This window comes from Somniosus microcephalus, chromosome 2 (assembly GCF_052327205.1).
Source record: "Somniosus microcephalus isolate GS21.2 chromosome 2, FLI_Smic_1.0, whole genome shotgun sequence".
NCBI classification, from domain to species: domain Eukaryota; kingdom Metazoa; phylum Chordata; class Chondrichthyes; order Squaliformes; family Somniosidae; genus Somniosus; species Somniosus microcephalus.
Genome location: NC_140988.1, coordinates 142,596,132 through 142,615,315, shown reverse-complemented (window position 1 = coordinate 142,615,315; position 19,184 = coordinate 142,596,132). Strand labels below are relative to the sequence as shown.

The following is a 19,184-nucleotide window of genomic DNA, read 5'->3' as shown; positions in this document are numbered from 1 at the left end:
TTTCTGAGTCAACTACTTCATTCTCCATCTTAATGAAGAATTCGATCATATTATGATCGCTCCGACCCAAGGGGCCTCGTACAACAAGATTGCTAATTAATCCTTTCTCGTTACGTAATACCCAGTCTAAGATGGCCTGATCTCTGGTTGGTTCCTCGACATATTGGTCCAGGAAACCATCCCGTAAACACTCCAGGAATTCCTCCTCCACAGTATTGTTACTAATTTGGTTAGCCCAATCTATATGTAGATTAAAGTCACCCATGATGACTGCTGTGCCCTTATTGCACGCTTCTTTAATTTCCCTTTTAATGCCATCCCCAACCTCCGCCTTACTGTTTGGAGGTCTATATACCACTCCCACTAATGTTTTTTTTCCCTTAGTATTTCTCAATTCTACCCATACAGATTCCACCTCATCAGAGCTAATATCCTTCATTACAATTGTGTTAATCCCTTCTTTAACCAGTAATGCTACCCCTCCTCCCTTTCCTTTTTGCCTATCTTTCCTGAATATCGAATACCCCTGGATGTTGAGTTCCCAGTCTTGGCCGTCCTTGAGCCACGTTTCCGTAATCCCAACCAAATCATATTCGTTTACCTCTATTTGCGCAGCCAATTCATCCACCTTATTACAAATGCTCCTTGCATTAAGACACAAAGCCTTCAGGCTTGTTTTTTTAACGCTCTTAGACCTATTAGAATTATTATTTACTGTGGCCACGTTTGATTTAAACCGTTGATTTCTCTGACTGCCACTTTTGTTTTTCTCCTTCCTATCTTTTGCTTTTATCCTTGTTTTCCTTTCCTCTGTCTCCCTGCTCAGGTTCCCAACCCCCTTCCATTTTAGTTTAAACCCTCCCCCACAGCACTAGCAAACACGCCCCCTAGGACATCGGTTCCAGCCCTGCCCAGGTGCAGACCGTCCGGTTTGAACTGGTCCCACCTCCCCCAGAACCGGTTCCAATGTCCCAGGAACTTGAATTCCTCCCCCTGGCACCATTCCTCTAGCCACGTACTCATCTGAAGTATCCTTCTATTTCTACTCTGACTAGCACGTGGCACTGGTAGCAATCCTGAGATTACTACCTTTGAGGTCCTGTTTTTTAATTTACCTCCTAACTCCCTATATTCCGCTTTTAGGACCTCATCCCGCTTTTTACCTATCTCGTTGGTGCCTATATGCACCACGACAACTGGCTGTTCACCCTCCCCTTCCAAGATGTTCTGCAGCCGCTCGGAGACATCCTTGACCCTTGCACCAGGGAGGCAACACACCATCCTGGAGTCTCGTTTGCGGCCGCAGAAACGCCTATCTATTCCCCTTACAATTGAATCCCCTATTCCTATAGCTCTACCACACTTTTTCCTTCCATTCTGTGCAGCAGAGCCACCCCTGGTGCCAGGAAGTTGTCTGCTGCTGCCTTCCTCTGAGAAGCCATCCCCCCCAACAGTACTCAACGTGGTATATCTGTTGGAGAGGGGGATGGCCACAGGGGACCCCTGCACTACCTGCCTGCGCCTAGTACTCTGCCTGTTGGTCACCCGTTCCCTTTCTTCCTGTCCAACCTCTACCTGCGGTGTGTCCAACTCCGTAAACGTGCTATTCACGATGTCCCGAGCATCGTGAACGCTCCAGTATGCATCCAATCGCAGCTCCAGCGCCGCAATGCGGTCTGTCAGTAGCTGCAGCTGGGTGCACTTCCTGCACATGTAGTTGTCAGGGACACAGGAAGTGTCCCTGAGTTCCCACATCTCGCAGGAGGAGCAGATCACGGGGCCCGGCTGTCCTGCCATGACTTACCCTTTAATTAATTGAGTTTAAATTAAATCAATCAATCCCACTAATTACACTACAGTTAAATAGTTTACCAACAGTCCCTGCTACACCAGAGAGACCTTAGAAACTATAAAACAGAGTTAAAGTTTAAAAAAGAGAGAAATACTCACCAACCAATCACTTACCTGCTTCCTGCTGACGTCACACTTGGATTACTTTTTACCTCTCTCCTGGAACCTGGATTGGTCGGGCCTCTGGTGATCCCGCGCAGGTCCGCTGCCTCTCCGGTCTCGGGGCTCTGGGCCTCGCTGCCTTGGGCTGCTCTTTAAGTACCTCCGCCGCCTCTGGTGCTCCCTCGTAGGTCCGCTGCCTCTCCGATCTCGGGGCTCTGGGCCTCGCTGCCTCGGGCTGCTGTTTAAGTACCTCCGCCGCCTCTGGTGATCCCTCGCAGGTCCGCTGCCTCTCCGGTCTCGGGGCTCTGGGCCTCTCTGCCTCGGGCTGCTGTTTAAGTACCTCCGCCGCCTCTGGTGCTCCCTCGCACGTCCGGTGGTCGTGAAAGATGCTATATAAATGCAAGTCTTTCTTTCTTGACATGCAGCGGTCACTCGCTGACCTACTGCGGTCACTCGCTGACGTGCAGAGGTCACTCGCTGACGTGCAGAGGTCACTCGCATAAAGGGAAATGGAGGATTTTGTAAACCTTTAAAGAGTAAAAGAATAGCTAAAGAAAGAGTAGGGCTGAGTAAAGATGAAATAGGAAATCGTCTTATGGAGGATGAAGGAATGGTGGAGATACTAAACGTGTATGTTGCCTTGGATTTCACAGGAGAGTGTGGTAGTGGGAATGAAAGGGTGCAAGAGGAGGAGGTAGAGAAATAGGATAGATATAGATAAGGAAGTAGAACTGAAAAAATTGATGAAAAGTGTAAAAGGCACAGTCCTGATAGTTCTGACCATAACCTGCCTTTAAAGAGAAGATGGTTTGGGTACAGTCGAGGTACATTCCCACAAGGGGGAAAGGTAGGGCAACCAAAGCCAGAGCTCCTTGGCTGATGAAAGAGCTAGACAGTAAGATAAAGCAGAAAAAAGGGGCCTTTGACAGATGTCAGGTTGAGAATACAAGTGAGAACCAGGCTGAATACAGAAAGTTCCGAGGGGAAGTGAAAAGGGAAATGAGAGGGGCAAAGAGGGAGTATAATAATAGGCTGGCAGCTAACATAAAAAGGAATCCAAAAGTCTTCGATAGGTAAAGTGTCAGCTGTGGCTCAGTGGGCAGCACACTTGCCTCTGCGTCAGAAGGTCGTGGGTTCAAATCCCACTCCAGGGACTTGAGCACACAAAGCTAGGTTGACACTCCAGTGCAGCATTGAGGGAGTGCTGCACTGTCGGAGGTGCCGTCTTTTGGATGACACATTAAACCGAGGCTCCGTCTGCTCTCTCAGGTGAACGTAAAAGATCCCATGGCACTATTTTGAAGAAGAGTAGTGGAGTTATCCCCGATGTCCTGGCCAATACTTATCCCTCAATCCACATAACAAGAGCAGATTATCTGGTCATTATCACATTGCTGTTTGTGGAATCTTGCTGTGCACAAATTGGCTGCCGTGTTTCCCACATTACAACAGTGTCTACACTCCAAAAGTACTTCATTGGCTGTAAAGCGCTTTGAGACGTCCGGTGGTCATGAAAGGCACTATAAATGCAAGTCTTTCTTTTTTTTAAGTTTGCATTTAAGTTTTTTATATTTTATTGAAGTAGTGGCTTGGTGCAATACATGTTAAAAGTTTTTAAAGTGTGCAGGGAGTGCTGCTGAACCCCTGCAAGGCCTTGGATGGTAAAGGAAGGCCTCTGAGAAGACAGAAAATGCTGGAAATACTCAGCAGGTCAGGCAGCATCCGTGGAGAGAGAAACAGAGTTCATGTCTCAGGTCGAGATGTTGCCTGACCTGCTGAGTATTTCCAGCATTTTCTGCTTTTATTTCAGATTTCCAGCATCCACTCGCAGAGAAAAGAGGAAGGTACAGAAGAGGAAGACACAGAAGCGGAGGAAGTGAAAGAGAAGGATGCAGGAAAGGAGGAAGCAGGAGGAGGAAAAAACAGGAGGAAAGATGCAATCCAGACAACCCCTTTCTGGCCAGGATATCAGGGATGGAATGATCCACCTGCGGTACCAGTGACCACAACCCCAATGCCCCTTTCAACATTAGCTCCACACCTTCCCTTCCCTTTGTTACTGACCATCACAGCGTCCTCTTGTCCACAATGTTGAAATAAAAGTCACCACAAAGCAAACTTTCTAATCCAACTTTATACATCTATCCATCCAATATGACAGCAAAAAATCAACTCATCACTCTTATGCATTCTCTTAGTGACTGTGCTGTGTGTGCCTTTGCCTATCCTACTTATGTCATGCAGTACTACCCCAGTGGCTGCAGCATGGCGGGTGTAAGGCTGCTGACTTTCAGTGGGGGATACTGCAAATGGCCTTGCTGGCTGACCTTGAGGAACTAGTGGCTGGGAGTGTGAAATCGAGTGCTTCTTCTTCTTTTATTCTTCACTCTCCTCTCCCTCTTCTTGGCCAACCACTGGCTTGCCTTTCTTGGGTGTGTGAAATGAGGAAGGCACAAGGGTGGAGTTGTGGTGAGGGGAGGCGGGAAAGAAAGAGGTGGATGCCAGAAGGAGGATAACATATGAGGATACCAACATCTTGTATCCTTTCAGCCTCGCTGCTGGCCAAGGGCTCAGTCATGCCCATGACAAGAATGGCCAGCAGCATCTCCTCCAAGGGGGTGAGTTGAAGCTAGGAATGGGAGATGCGCCTCATGATTGGTATAGATTGTTGGTAGTGAGTGATTGGGGGGGTGGGGGGAGTGGGGGGCTCATGCATTGAGCAAGGCTAATGGTGCAGTTGGTAGGGTCACTATTGAAGATGCATTCACTGACCTTGACCACTGGAGCCAGGTCGTGGGGTTGGCACTGCTGGCAGTGATGGCCTCGGTGATGTAGTCCCACACCATTTTTTCTGGAGGGCTTCCTGGCCCCTGTGGGTAGAGGACCTCTCTTGCAGTTGTCCCCTGCACAAAGTTGGAGTGCTGTGTGCGAGACCCTGGGCGCCCCTTCCCTGGCTTCCTGAGCCATTTATGTTTGTGATGAAGCACTTGTCCCATCTTTGTTTAGGTGCAGAAGGCAATTCAGCTTTAAGAGCTGAAGACTGCCATTTGGGAATTCTTTTTAATGTTAATTTGTTTTTCTTTAACCTCCATTTTGTGTTTAACTGCAGCTGGACAGGTTTTATACACCTCGTAATACCTGGCAATTACAGCAAAGCAAGGACCGCTGCATCCAGGAGGTAAATGTCATTACGCTTGCCTCCTGGATCCAGGGCCCTGCCTAGCCCACCACCCCCCCCGTGATTGGAGACCTCCTCACGAGGCCTCCGAACACTTTCCCAGAACCTTCCCCACCACCCCCCAACCGTTGAACCTGAGGCCAGCCATGATTCTCCGGTGGCCAGCTCCGATCTTCTCTTCACTCCCCCCCTCCCCCAGGTCCAGCGAAGGCCCCAATCTTCCTTCTCCACCCTCCCACCCCGATCCCTCGACGGCCCAGATCCTCCTTCTCCCCCACCCCTCGATCCTCCAGAGGCTGGCATCGACCCCCACTCATCCCTCCCTCCCTCCTCTGTGCGGCCTACTTGCACAGATCTACCCACCCGCAGCCAGCCAGCCTTTCTATCTGATTGACTGCGGGTGGGAAACAGAGGCTTCAGATGCAAATCAGGCCCTGCCGTTAAAGTTGGCAGGGCCTGCGGGAAACCCGTTCTCACATGTTTCCCGACCGCCTCAGAACACCACCCCACCACACCCCGCCTTCCCCATGAAAATCCAGCCCAGAGAGTTTATGGGAAGAATAAGCTCTGAATAGTTTCATTTATTATCAAAAACCCAGTCTGTGGTGTTTTGAACAGTTCACACGATGCTATACAAATACTAATTGCTTTGTATTGATTAAAATGTCAATTTCCTCATAGACCAACAATTACTTTATCAGAAAAAACGTGTGGAAGTAAAATACGATCTAAGATTGTTTACAAAGAACATGTCAGATAAACACCAAACCAGGAACTGATAGTTTATTAACTGCACTAAAGTTAGTTGGCCGTATTTTGCGACCCCCTACGGGTGCATACGAGGTGTGTACGTGCCCGTAGGGGACGCGCAAGTGCCGGGTTTAGGCAGGCGAAGCGCATACGCTGAAACCCGGCACTTGCGATGTCAAGAATCTTGACAGATCCTCCGCATCCCCGGGAGAAGGGCCTCTGCGGTGGAGAGTTGTGCTATTTGCCCAACTTCTGCCCACTGAAAGGCCGTGGAATTCTTACGCCTGGTAAAAGCAGGCATAAGACCTGCTTTTACCAGCATAAGAGTTTAAAAAAATAAAATATTATTACTCACTTATACATTAATAAAAACCCTGTCCAATAAGGTAAATTTATATTTAGCCCCATTAAAACATATTAAACATTTTTTCAAAAAATTATTTTGTTTAAAATATTTAATTAAATGCCATTTTATACATGTAATTTAAAAAAAATTATTTCATGTGTTCGTGTATTTTTTAAGTCATCCCCATTCATACTTATGGGAGTTCCGTACGTATGGAACGCGCAGTAATCTGGATGGGGATTCCCTTCTTTCATTAGTTGGGCTGGCCCACGTGATCCCAGGGGCACTTGCGAACCACATGCGCCCCTGGGATACGTGGGCCTCTACGCATTTCTACCAGGAGAGGCCCAGGATCGCAAGCCTCCATATCTCCCGGGCCACCAGGTAATTGCGTAGATTTTTTGATGATTGGAGGCATCTGCCTGGGGGAAGCCTCCGATCGCAAATTCAGGCCCCGTGTTTCATTGTACAATTCTGCTATTTTTCCAATTAAAAGATTTGAAGAACTCAGACATGAAGTGACCAAGTGGTGTAACAGATTGGAAAACTAATGCACTGTGCTAAGGAGAGGCAGGATGCTGGATTAGGTCTGTGAAATATAGATGGGGATCTGGCATGATAGATCACCACCTCATTTTCCAACTCCACCTGCTGGAATATCGCTGAAAATCAGGTAGGAAAATTCAAGTGCCACACACATACACAACTCATGAGAAGCAGGAGAATAGGCAGCTGGAAGGGTTAATTTTTTCTCAGATACATGCACCTTCCCTTCATCTGCCAATTCTTCATGATGGGTATGGCTGATATCTACTGATGTCAGAGTGTATGAATGACCAGGAAGGATAAGCACCTTGGAGACATGATATGAAACTTCAACGCAGATTATTTGAGAGTGAACCAAAGCGTAGATTTTCCTTGCTTTCGCACATGGTGAGGTACCTAACATGCCATGAACGCCCATTGGAATACTCAAGCATGTTCATGATATGCAAAGTACCTCACAGTAGGTGAGGGCTTGGAAAATTGACCCTGAAATAAAAGCCTCTGCAAGCTAATGAACTTATAGCAATAAAAAGTTCACAAAATATGTAAATATTCTGAAATACAACAAATGAATAAATAATACTGCAAACTGACAGTGAAAAATATCAATACAATGTGGTGCCTCTCAATGCAGTGCAGGCCAAGACCAAATGTTAAAATTTAGACAAACACAAATTAACTTGTAGAAGATTTCTCTTGGACAATATTTAGGCACCTTTTCAGATGAAAACAGATTCATCTGTAATGTTCTGATGAAAGGTCATTGACCTGAAACGTTAACTCTTGTTTCTCAATCCCAGATGCTGCCTGATTTGCTGAGTATTTACAGCATTTTCTGTTTTATTTCAGATTCCCAGCATCAGCAGTATTTTGCTTTTGTTCATCTGTAATGTAATAGCTACCATCAACTATTGGACCACCTACCAACCTCATGCTGATAGAGTGTCTTGTGGTTGTTTTTATATCAAATCAAATGAATCGAGACTAACTTTTATCTGACTGGCCTGTTGCTGAAATTATGTGCACATATCTCAAGGCATCTTCTGTAAATGTTTTGTCTTCAACTGCCATGTTAGATATTCTGCTATCACTGAACTCACTGGTATATTGGAACATAGGAATTTCCTATTACTTTCTACTTTAAAAAAATTCACATGGTTCTACGCCCAAGATTAGTGGTTAAGACAAACATATGGGTTTAATTTCCACGGGCGTTAATTTGTGTGTGGGTTTACACCACTTTTCCGGGGTTTTTCTGGCTCTTCCGCCAAAGCTATGAGAGATGATCAGGAAAACCCCTGTGGAAATTCACCCCCTATGAATTCAGAGGTGAAGTCTGATGCTGAATAGAAACCTGGCCAGTGGGGGACCCAGAAATTATTCTTGGGCCCTGCTTTATGGGGTTTGGCTGTAGTGGGGAGAGATCCCAGAGAATAATTGATAGTTTATCAGTTTATTACAAGGAGGGAAAGTGGAGGCACCAGGCTTTAAGAGCACTATTGGAAGATACCAGGGTCCATGAGCACTTGTGATAGGAAGAAGGGTGCAGAAGGTGGCAGCACTGAAGATGGTGATGGGATATGGAGCACTGAGGGATTCCTGTGGTGTATCATAGCTTGGGATCTCTGGGGTCTGGTGGTACTTCGGGGGCAGGGGTTAGGGCAAGACAGTATGGCTGTGTTGAGTGAGGTCTTGAGATCTGGCAGTGGTGAGTAGGTAGTGGTATCCTAGGAATTGGGAGCAGTGAAAAGTATCTGGAAGCATTGGGGAACTCCACCAACTGATAGAAGGGCAAGTCTTCTGAGGTACGGCAGCACTATGGCAGGGAAGGTCCTAGGGTCATGCAGCACTGGGAGAAAGAAAAAAACTTACATTTATATCGCGCCTTTCACGACCATTGGACGTCTCAAAGTGCTTTACAACCAATTAAGTACTTTTGGAGTGTAGTCACTGTTGTAATGTGGGAAACGCGGCAGCCAATTCGCGGGAGGTACCAAGGTCTGTCAGTACTAGAGTGGAACATCCTGGGATATGGCAGTATGGGGGAAAATGAAATCGGAAACACAAGGCTGGGGGATAGCTTGTGTCAGAAGTGGAGGGAGAGGTTCCTGGCATGCGTATGTATGTTGGGAGGGTGGCAGGGCGTCATGATCTAGTAACACAGGGAGGGGCATCCCAAGATGAAGGAGCACTGGGAGGGAATCATGGAATTTGGGAACACTCGGAGTAGCCACCCAGAGTCTAGCAGCATTTGGGAGGGGGTTCCTAGGGTCTGGCAACACTGGGGATCGGGTTCCTGGAATCCAGGAGAATATGAGACTGAGGTCCCAGGTTCCAGGAGCATTGGTGCAGGGGAGGGGGCAGAGTCTGGCAATATTTGGGGTGCCTTAAGCTTGAGGATGGGGAAGTACAGTTTAACAGCACTGACGGGCAGGAGAGCCTATAAGGTTATAGGCCAATCCACTAGATTTTCCCAAGCGAGCATACTCAACTTAAATGATGACTTAAATATGCCATTGCATTCCTGCATCAAATGTTGTTCTGGCATCAAAGGGCCATTTAAAATTTAGAGGGCTACATATTCTAGTGCAATTGATTGATTGCACTAGACCAAGTGGAAATTTATTTAAATAAAAGAAAAACAATTTTAAAAGTTTTTTTTTCCTTTGATCGGCATCGCCAGTCACATTATGTTACAATAGGTGTTGCAATGATTTCCCATCGCCAGTCACATTAAGTTACAATAGGTGTTGCAATGATTTCCCATCGCCAGTCACGTTAAGTTACAATAGGTGTCGCAATGATTTCCCATCGCCAGTCACGTTATGTTACAGTGGGTGTCGCAATGATTTCCCATCGCCAGTCACGTTATGTTACACTAGGTGTCACAATGATTTCCCATCGTCAGTCACATTATGTTACAGTGGTTGCTGCAATGAATTCCATCGTCAGTCATGTTATGTTACAATAGGTGCCACAATGATTTCCCATCGCCAGTCACGTTATGTTACAATAGGTGTCGCAATGATTTCCCATCGCCAGTCACGTTATGTTACAATAGGCGCTGCAATGATTTTTCTCTCCCATCTGAAACAGTCAACTCGACAGGACCAGAAATACTGTGAAGAGCCTACCACAGTCATTATAATTAGTCTGACCCCAGAAGATCAACTGGGTCAGGACAGAGGGCTGAGCAGGTGCACAGCCACCATCAATCTTGTGGTACTCTACCAGGATCAGATGATCTAGGCAAAGACTAAACTGTACAATATACTTTATTAAAATACATTCCTTTCAGCACTGGGGCTGGAATTCAAATTTAGCACAAATGGGTGGGGCAAAAGGCTCCCGAATCAAATTTGTACAGGGGTCCAGAGTCTCATTTCAGTTCTTCATGAATGCAGGTCCACAGAATAAAAAAAAAGTTGATAATTTAGCCTAAACTGGCAATTGCACTCAGTGGACGGCTGGTGTGTGAAGTGGAAGTGCCACAGTGGTACTTTATTTTAGGGCAACATACTGTGAACCTATTCAGGCTACATCTGACCTCACATTGTTTGATGCTGACTGTGACCAAAAAGTGGCACAATACTGATAATCTTAATAAATAAAAAATTCGACCCTCTCCCCCAAGGAAGGTTGTATAAAATTCAGAAATATAATTCACAGAAAGTAGTTTGGGTCAGTACCTGCTGAGTAATTTTGATCTGGAAGAGAATATTCAGGATGTTATGGCCGTCATTTATCTGCAGTAGCACCTGGTCATGCAGGTTGTTCGTTCCATCATGAGCATAATGCAGCTGTCCCCTTTCAAGATCTTCCAATCGGAACTGCTGTACATTTACATCTGCTGGGAGCAAAATGAGGCGGCCATGTTTTGGAGGGTCCAAAACTACTAGTACCACATCCGAAGGGTTGTCATCATCTTGAATGTCCAATACCAGATTAGAAATGGCACCTAATTCACCTCTACTGAGCAATAAGACTTTATTAGTCAGCACATAGGGACCCTGGAAAAAGACAGACAGCAATTAAAATCACTTATCTCTGCTTGCTGACTTCTTTTGAATGCAATTATCAGTTACATTTGTAAAACAAATTAAAGCACTCAATTAAATGCTTTTATTACTACTTGTCTGGAAAATTGTTGGATAATGAAAATATTTTAAAAACATGAAACATTTCACTTAATTACTCCTTTAAATAAATATGGACAAACAATTAAATTACTTTTAAGTATAAAATGAACTAATCTTAGTGAACCAGTTCATCAAGCCACAGGAGTTACAGTCCTGGAGGCTTAGAGTGGTTTACTTTTCAATTATTAAATGTTTGTTTTCAGTTAATATAACCAGTCTACAACTAATATTCCCAACAGAGGTATATGGTACTCATAATCAACTGCAGGAAACACATATCTTGGGTAAACCACAAATATGACTCAAACCTCTAAAGAAATAATTCATAGAACTCAACACTGCTATCACGAATAGCACCTTCCACTAAAGGAGTACAGCTTGGGGGAAGGAGTGCCATTTCAACATAGACTTCTTCTCATCAATGTAATCCAAGAAAATAGACTTTGAACAAATCCTCCCTCTCCACTTCAAAGAGTTTTCTGTTCTCTGTGATCAGAAGCAACTCTTGCTTGACAATTTTACCGATACTGATTATGCCCATGTCAGGGATTGAGGCGTTAGGAATCCAATACATCAACATCCGGAATGGCCTGGTTGCTGATCAGAAGGTTGCCAAGCTGGGAAAAGATAGTACTAACTAAGTGCCTATCTTCACCGTATCATAGGCAAATGGGGCAGAGGTGTAACATACTAAACCAAAAGAATTTTATGAACAACATGCATTTTTATTATAAAGTCTACTTCAAAGCACAAGATTTTTTTCTTTCTTGAATAGTTATTCAAAAAAAGTATTTCTTATTCAATCTAGGGGTTTTTATTTGTAAATCTAGTTAAACATTTGCTTTGGGCAAAGTGCCGCACCTCAAACCTTCAGATTTGATAAGAACATTTTCAGTTCTCACAAGTCTAGAATAAAGGAGATCTGCCCAGATCCAGCAGTGGAAGGTGTGGCATAGTTGAAAACAAATAAATCAGCTTTGATTTAGCTTTTCAGGCAACTACTTTGCTCCAACACACTTTGGCAAAACAACAATTTTACCTCCACTGCTAAATCTTGAGAATATAATGTCAATCACGTTAATGCATTAAAGATTTAAATAAATGGACTCTCCCCACACCTCAGTGCCAAATGCACAGTGTAACCAGGATTAAAACCTGCACTGTGATTTCAGCTGGGACAGTGGTTGCAGCAGTAAGTTGGCATCAGTATCTCCAGACTAGTGAGGGGAAATAAATCAGCCAGGATTCCTGCCCGCGATTACTATCCAGTGATCCCTGCTGGAAAGTGCATGTGTGTGGAAGACAAATGAGGACAAGGTCAGGCTTGGTTGTGATGCAGCTCATGCTCAAATAGCCTGCCACCATGCAATGTCTCAGCTCACACATGAAGAATGGCCAGCTTTGAGGGGCTGTATTGTTGACATCTATGACACTGTGTCTCAACACCGTCAATAGAAAAGAAAAACAGAAAAAAATTGAAAGGAACAGAGAACTAAGCTAAGTACATGTCAATGGTTATACAGGAGGACTCTGTGAATTAGTACCCAACAGTGCTGGTACAGGAAGACTCCGTGGGTGAGTACCCAACAGTGTTGCACAGGAGGAACTTAATGCTCATCTCCTTCGTAAACCACACATCCACGTTTTTGTTACCTCTAGGCTCGACTATTGCAATGCTCTCCAGGCTGGATTCCCACCTTGCAGCTCCATCCAAAACTCTGCTACCCGTATCCCAACTCACACCAAATCCCATTCACCCCTCACCCCTTGTTTTCAAATCCCTCCATGGTCTTGCCCCTCCCTATCTCTGTAACCTCCTACTGCCCTACAACCCTCTGAGATCTTTGCGCTCCTCTAATTCTGGCCTCTTGCGCATCCCCGATTTTCATTGCTCCACCATTGGTGGCCGTGCCTTCAGCTGACTAGGCCCTCAGCTCTGGAATTGCCTTTCTAAACCTCTTCGCCTCTCTACCTCTCTGTTCTCCTTTAAGACTTTCCTTAAAACCTACCTCTTTGACCAAGCTTTTGGTTGCCTAGCCGAATATCTCCTTATGTGGCTCGGTGTCAAATTTTGTTTGATAACTCTCCTGTGAAGCACCTTGATTTGTTTTACTATGTTAAAGGTGCTATATAAATGCAAGTTGTTGTTGTTGTAGTAGTGGGTGAGTACCTACCAGTAATGGTACAGGAGTACTCTGCCATTGAGAACCCAATAGTGGCAGTACAAGAGCTATCTAGGTGAGCACGCAAAAGTGGTGGTTCTGGAAGAACTCTATAAGTGACAATCCACCAGTAATGGTACTCTCTCAGAGAGTTAAAAGCTCTTTAAATACTTCAGTTGATTTTTTGTTCAGATTTTATTTGCCTCTATACATCTTCTATCAGGCATAACAACAGAAAATGCTGGAAAAACTCAGCAGGTCAGGCAACATCCGTGGAGAGAAATTTGAGTTGACGTTTCGGGTTGGACCCTTCTTCAAAACTGGAAAGAAAAGAAACTAGATCGAAGGCAGGGCTGCGATCGGACAAAAGAATAAAAGAAACAAAAGAAGTAAAAGAGATTAGAAGCTAGACGAGATGGTAATAGGCTGGGATTAGGTGTAAAGTGTACTGACAAAACAGCCTCCTCTTCTTTGAGACAAGAGTCACTCTTAGGTATCTATCTATCTATCTATAGATATATATAATAAATAAAAGGATCTGTCCGTCTGTATGTCTGTCTGTATGTCTGTCTGTCTGCTATACACTCAAAAGTTATAGAGCGTACTTACACATATGTTATATCAAAAGAAAGCTTATGATTACGGGAGTCTCATAGGCGTATTTACTTTTTGGTCAGACAAAAATTGTTCGGACAGTATACAAAAAACGTTCAAAAATCCGCTCATTAGCAGTTGACCAATCCTACCGCTCATTAGCGTTGAGTGACGTGATGGTTGACTAATCCTACAGTTCAGTGACCTGATGGCTGACCAATCGGTGCGTCACAGCGGGCGTTTCATTCCGTGTGTGGGCGGGACCTAATCCTGCAGCCTCCCGAAACATAGCCACCATTTTTTTCACTGCTTTTACTCAACAGCGAGCGGGGCTGCTTGGGCGGCCCGCCGGAGCGGGAGGTGAGTTGGGGTCACTCGGGCCGGGCCTGACAACCGCTCGGCTCGAGACACAGAGCGGGGGAGCGGCAGCGGCCGGCCGTCAACCGCGCGGCCCTGTAAACTGCCGTTTTACAAAAAAGCCTTGGCAACGCCGGGCCCCCCCAGCTAGTAATGTGATAAAGCTGTCTGAACATCATGTGGAGCATTTTTCTATTTAGCACTAATGAATTTGGAGATAGAGAATGAATTATTAATTATACTTATCATTAATGTAGTTTACCTTCCATAAAAATGCCTAAACAAGACAGATCACCATATTAATGTGATATGTAAATCTACATGACAAAAACAGAGTACAAAAAAGATCTTGTGTCAGCCTAGAAGATAATTGCCTAACTTGTTAATTATTCAGCAATGATTTACTTGAAAGGATTGACCCATTACAGATGATTCAATAGATACTAAAGATAGGGGCAGAGCCACAATGGCCACTCTCTATTTGAGCTCCCAGCCACTTCTCCTCCAAATCCTTGCAGGACTACCCCCTTCCCCCACTCCATCAAGGCACTCAGCACAGTTAAATCCAATACATGGTAGCAATCAGAAAAAACGTGACCTTGGCAGCAAACCATTCAAACTACAGGAAGCAGTTAGACTGAGTGAACATGCTGAGCTGGCAGAGAAAGGAGGAAGAGAACGCCTCAGAATCATACATTAAAACTTCATTATGTTTAGCTCTCTGGACCAACAGCATCTCTGATATACATTCCCTTATGAGCACAAGCAGTATTTCACTACATCTATCTATATATATATATAAAAAGGATCCGTCCGCCTGTATGTCTGTCTGTCTGTATGTCTGTCTGTCTGTCCGCTATACACTCAAAAGTTATAGAGCGTATCTACAGATATGTTATATCAAAAGAAAGCTTATGATTAGGGGAGTCTCATAGGCGTATTTACTTTTTGGTCAGACAAAAATTGTTCGGGCAGTATACAAAAAACGTTCAAAAATCCGATCATTAGCGGTTGACCAATCCTACCGCTCATTAGCGTTGAGTGACGTGATGGTTGACCAATCCTACAGTTCAGTGACCTGATGGTTGACCAATCGGTGCGTCACGGGGGGCGTTTCATTCCGTGTGTGGGCGGGACCTAATCCTGCAGCCTCCCGAAACGTAGCCGCCATTTTTTTCACTGCTTTTACTCAACAGCGAGCGGGTCAGCTGCGGCGGCCCGCCGGAGCGGGAGGTGAGTTGGGGTCACTCGGGCCAGGCCTGACAACAGCTCGGCCCGAGACACAGAGCGGGGGAGCGGCAGCAGCCAGCCGTTCACCGCGCGGTCCTGTATACTGCCGTTTTACAAAAAAGCCTTGGCAATGCCGGGCCCCCCCAGCTAGTAATCTATCTATATCCTTATATAAAAGGACTGTCCGTCTGTATGTCTGTCTGTCTGTTATACACTCAAAAGTTATAGAGTGTACCTACACATATGTTATATCACTACACATATGTTATATCAAAAGAAAGCTTATGATTAGGAGGGTGTCCTAGGCGTATTTACTTTTTGGTCAGACAAAATTTGTTTGGACAGTATACAAAAAACGTTCAAAAATCCGCTCATTAGCGGTTGGCCAATCATACGGGGGAAATCCGCTCATTATCATTGAGTAACGTGAAGGTTGACCAATCCTACGGGGGGAGCGCGCTGCGTCACGGGGGGCATTTCATGGCATGTGTGGGCGGGTCCTAATCTTTCAAACTGCCGTTAATTCGGCCATCTTTACCTCAGCTTTTAGTTTTATTCACATTTTAACAGCTTCATTTTTCCCACTTTGTGTGTGTGTGGAGGGGATTTTTTTGTTGCTCGGCTCCGATTGCGGCCGTGGGCCGGGGACTCGGGCTTTCCTCCCCTCGGCCCGGTCCCGGGGCTCGGCTCCATTTGCGGCCGCGGGCCGGGGACTCGGGCTTTCCCCCCCTCAGCGCGGTCCCGGTGCTCGGCTCCGTTTGCGGCCGTGGGCCGGGGGCTTGGGCTTTCCCCCCCTTGGCTAGGCCGCAGGCAAGCCGCTGCGACGGTCCGGAGCGGGTGCCGCCGCGCACGGCCTTCCCCGCGGCGTCAACCGCGCGGCCCGAGAGCCCGACCGAAAGCGAGCAGGGCTCCGGGTCACCAAGGCCCCACACCCCCCTTCCCCCCCCACCCCCTTTTCCCCCCCACCCCCACTTCCCTCCACACACCCCTTTTCCCCCCACACCCCCTTCCCCCCCTTCCCCTCACACACTATCTTTCCCCCCCAACACCCCTTCCCCCCACCCCTTTCCCCTTTCTCTCTCCTTCACTCTCTCTCTCTTTCCCTCTCTGTCTCTCTCTCTCCTTCCCTCTCTGTCTGTCTCTCTCTCTCTCTTTCCCTCTCTCTCTCTCCTTCCCTCTCTGTCTCTCTCTCCTTCCCTCTCTCTCTCTCTCTCCTTCCCTCTCTCTCTCTCTCTCTCTCCTTCCCTCTCTCTCTCTCCTTCCCTCTCTCTCTCTCTCCTTCTCTCTCTCTCTCTCTCCTTCCCTCTCTCTCCTTCCCTCTCTCTCCTTCCCTCTCTCTCTATCTCCTTCGCTCTCTGTCTCTCTCTCTCCTTCCCTCTCTCTCTCTCTCTCTCCCCCATCTCTCTCTTCTCCCCAGTCTCTCTCTCTCTCTCTCTCTCTCTTCCCCCGTCTCTCTCTTCTCCCCCCAGTCTCTCTCTCTCCCCCCCCAGTCTCTCTCTCTCTCTCTTCCCCCCAGTCTCTCTCTCTCTCTCTTCCTCCCAAGTCTCTCTCTCTCTCTTCCCCCCAGTCTCGCTCTCTCTCGCTCCCCCGTCTCTCTCTCTCTCTTCCCCCCAGTCTCCCACACAGACAGACAGACAGACAAACTCATTTATATATAGATAAAAATTATTTGCACTTTTTTCATAACATGCCCTCAAAAAACCCTCGGCACCGCCGGGCACTCCAGCTAGTAAGGTATATAGCTTCCATCATGGGAGAACCATTAGCACAGGTACTGGAGTGTTCCCAGGAGAAGGCCCACCACCACCTTCTTAGGGCAATGTGGGTGGGCAATAAATGGGGCCTCACCAGTGTCACCCACATCCCAAGAACGAATTAAAAACTCCTTATGTAACTTGTAACTGCTGTCCCAGTCTTCCAACCAACAAGAAAGGTTAAGACGGAATAGAGAGGATATCTAAATACCTCTTATATTTTATACGGTTGAAAATAGTTTTCTCTTTATGTAAGCTGACTGACTGACAAGTTACGTGCTATGTTGAACACACAATGTGTGATAGTCTTTATTACTGGGTAATCAAAGCAACTGGCTGCTCCATTATCTTTCCACTTGATTGAATAACTCAATTCTTCCAAACCACAACACGAAGTGGCCGGGCCAATCATTCACCTTCACCAGAAGCATACTGTAATGGTATGGATTTCAAAGAGGTGGAATATCTGATATCAGGTAGTTTTTCACTATCCTATGTTATGACTACAAGCCTAGTATTTTGAGTTCAGTTAATTCATGGAATGTATCCATAAGAATCTATTGGAGCTCGATAAATGTTAAATTATATCTCCTTGCAATTTAATTATTTTCTTGTTAATCTTGTTAATCTGGTTCCTAGGTTATGCTAGACTCTTAAAGGCGAATTTTACCCAGGAGTGGAATTCAGGCAAGGTGCAAGATGAGCGCCAAATATGCCCGACCTTGGCAGCTTGAAGCCCAGGCGATTTAAATTCTGCACCCCATCTACACACTGCCGGTTCGAAACAGACGGGAAGTGGCAGCTGGGCGGCGAGTGTGGGCGGATGTTTAGGCAGCAGAAGGTCGCTGGCTGGCATTAAAGGTAGGCTGACCGGCAAGAAGGTAAGTCGTGGGGTGGGGTTTCCAGGAGGGTCTCACGGGAGGGAAAGGGATGGAGCCCGTGGCAGGGGAGGTATAAAGTTTCCTTGTGAGGCCCAGAGATTTACTCTTGCGCCACAAGGAAAGCAAGAAAACTTACCGTAAATGGCCTCCTCTAATCGTGGATCCTCTTCCTGTTGTCTTCACCTGACGGGAAAGCCGCAGAGCCTTCCTCACTCAGGCCAAAGTTAATATTGTAATCGGGGCCCAATGATGTCATCGGACCCCGATCTACATATTTAAAGAAGGACCCTGAGGCTTCAGGCAGGTGCTTTTGCTGCCTGCTCGGAAGAGCAGGTTAAAATGAAAGACGATGCGATCCAAGTGGGACATCGGCGGGTTAGGCAGCTGGTCAATTTTAACTGCCTACCTGCCTGGTTTCCATCGAATGGGTAGGGTTAAAATCACCCCTACAAATTCTGTATCAAATGTGCCAAAGTGGGTAAATGTACAGGGTCTGCTTTGAAGGCAGAATTCAGTTTTGATAAAAAAGAAGTCAAAAGAAAGAGTGGACAACGAAAACCTAAAATAGAACCTAAAAGTGCTGGAAATGCACAGCAGGCTAGTTAGCATCTGAAAGGAGGATGACGCACAACTTATCTTTCTCATTCTGATGCTTATTGGCTTGCTGTGCATTTTGTGATTTTGTTTTTGATAAATGAGAATTTAGAAAATACAGCATCGAATGCTAGGCACTTTGATATGCTATGCCATGAAGTTGTGGAACTGAAGTTTTAGTGTGAGGTTCCCAATAAGACAAGTTCACAACTTTGGCTGTGTCATCAAAGGAGAGCCATGACACACAAGTCATGGGCGGATTTGTTTTTTGTTTTCATCAAGGTGAGGGATGTCAGTACTGGGAATGGAACCTAAGCATTTTCATCTAGGTCCTTCACCTCAATACCTCTTTATTAAGAGGTGCTGCAATTAAAATCTGTGAAGTTCGAGTTTCAAGTACTTTGTAGTGTAGCTGAGAAACCTTGTACCCTTTTTTCCCCACTGTTCCTACCGAAAAGTTTTTTTATGCTCTCTTCCACAGTACAAAAGTTAATTTGGTTCTACAGCTTGAGCAGACATTTGTACTGTGAAAGCCGCCTTGCTATACGTGAGATGCAAAGTTTCTCAGCACAACAGCCTCAGCAACTCAATGTCTCACCATATCACGACTCGACCTGCAGCAAAACAAGCACCCAAAACTAAACGCAGGATGTATTTTTTTAAACAAATACCTGCTAATACCATGATGATTCTTTATTTG

General features: G+C 45.9%; 1 protein-coding gene across 1 annotated transcript in view; it reads right to left on the bottom strand.

Annotated features, from left to right (window-relative positions):
• The window catches only part of fras1 (Fraser extracellular matrix complex subunit 1), a 747,542-nt gene that overhangs the window by 275,882 nt on the left and 452,476 nt on the right, over positions 1–19,184 (bottom strand). Inside the window, exon 29 of the mRNA XM_085963231.1 lies at positions 10,463–10,783. Coding sequence (XP_085819357.1) covers positions 10,463–10,783 — 321 coding nt within the window. The remainder of the gene's footprint in view (positions 1–10,462; positions 10,784–19,184) is intronic.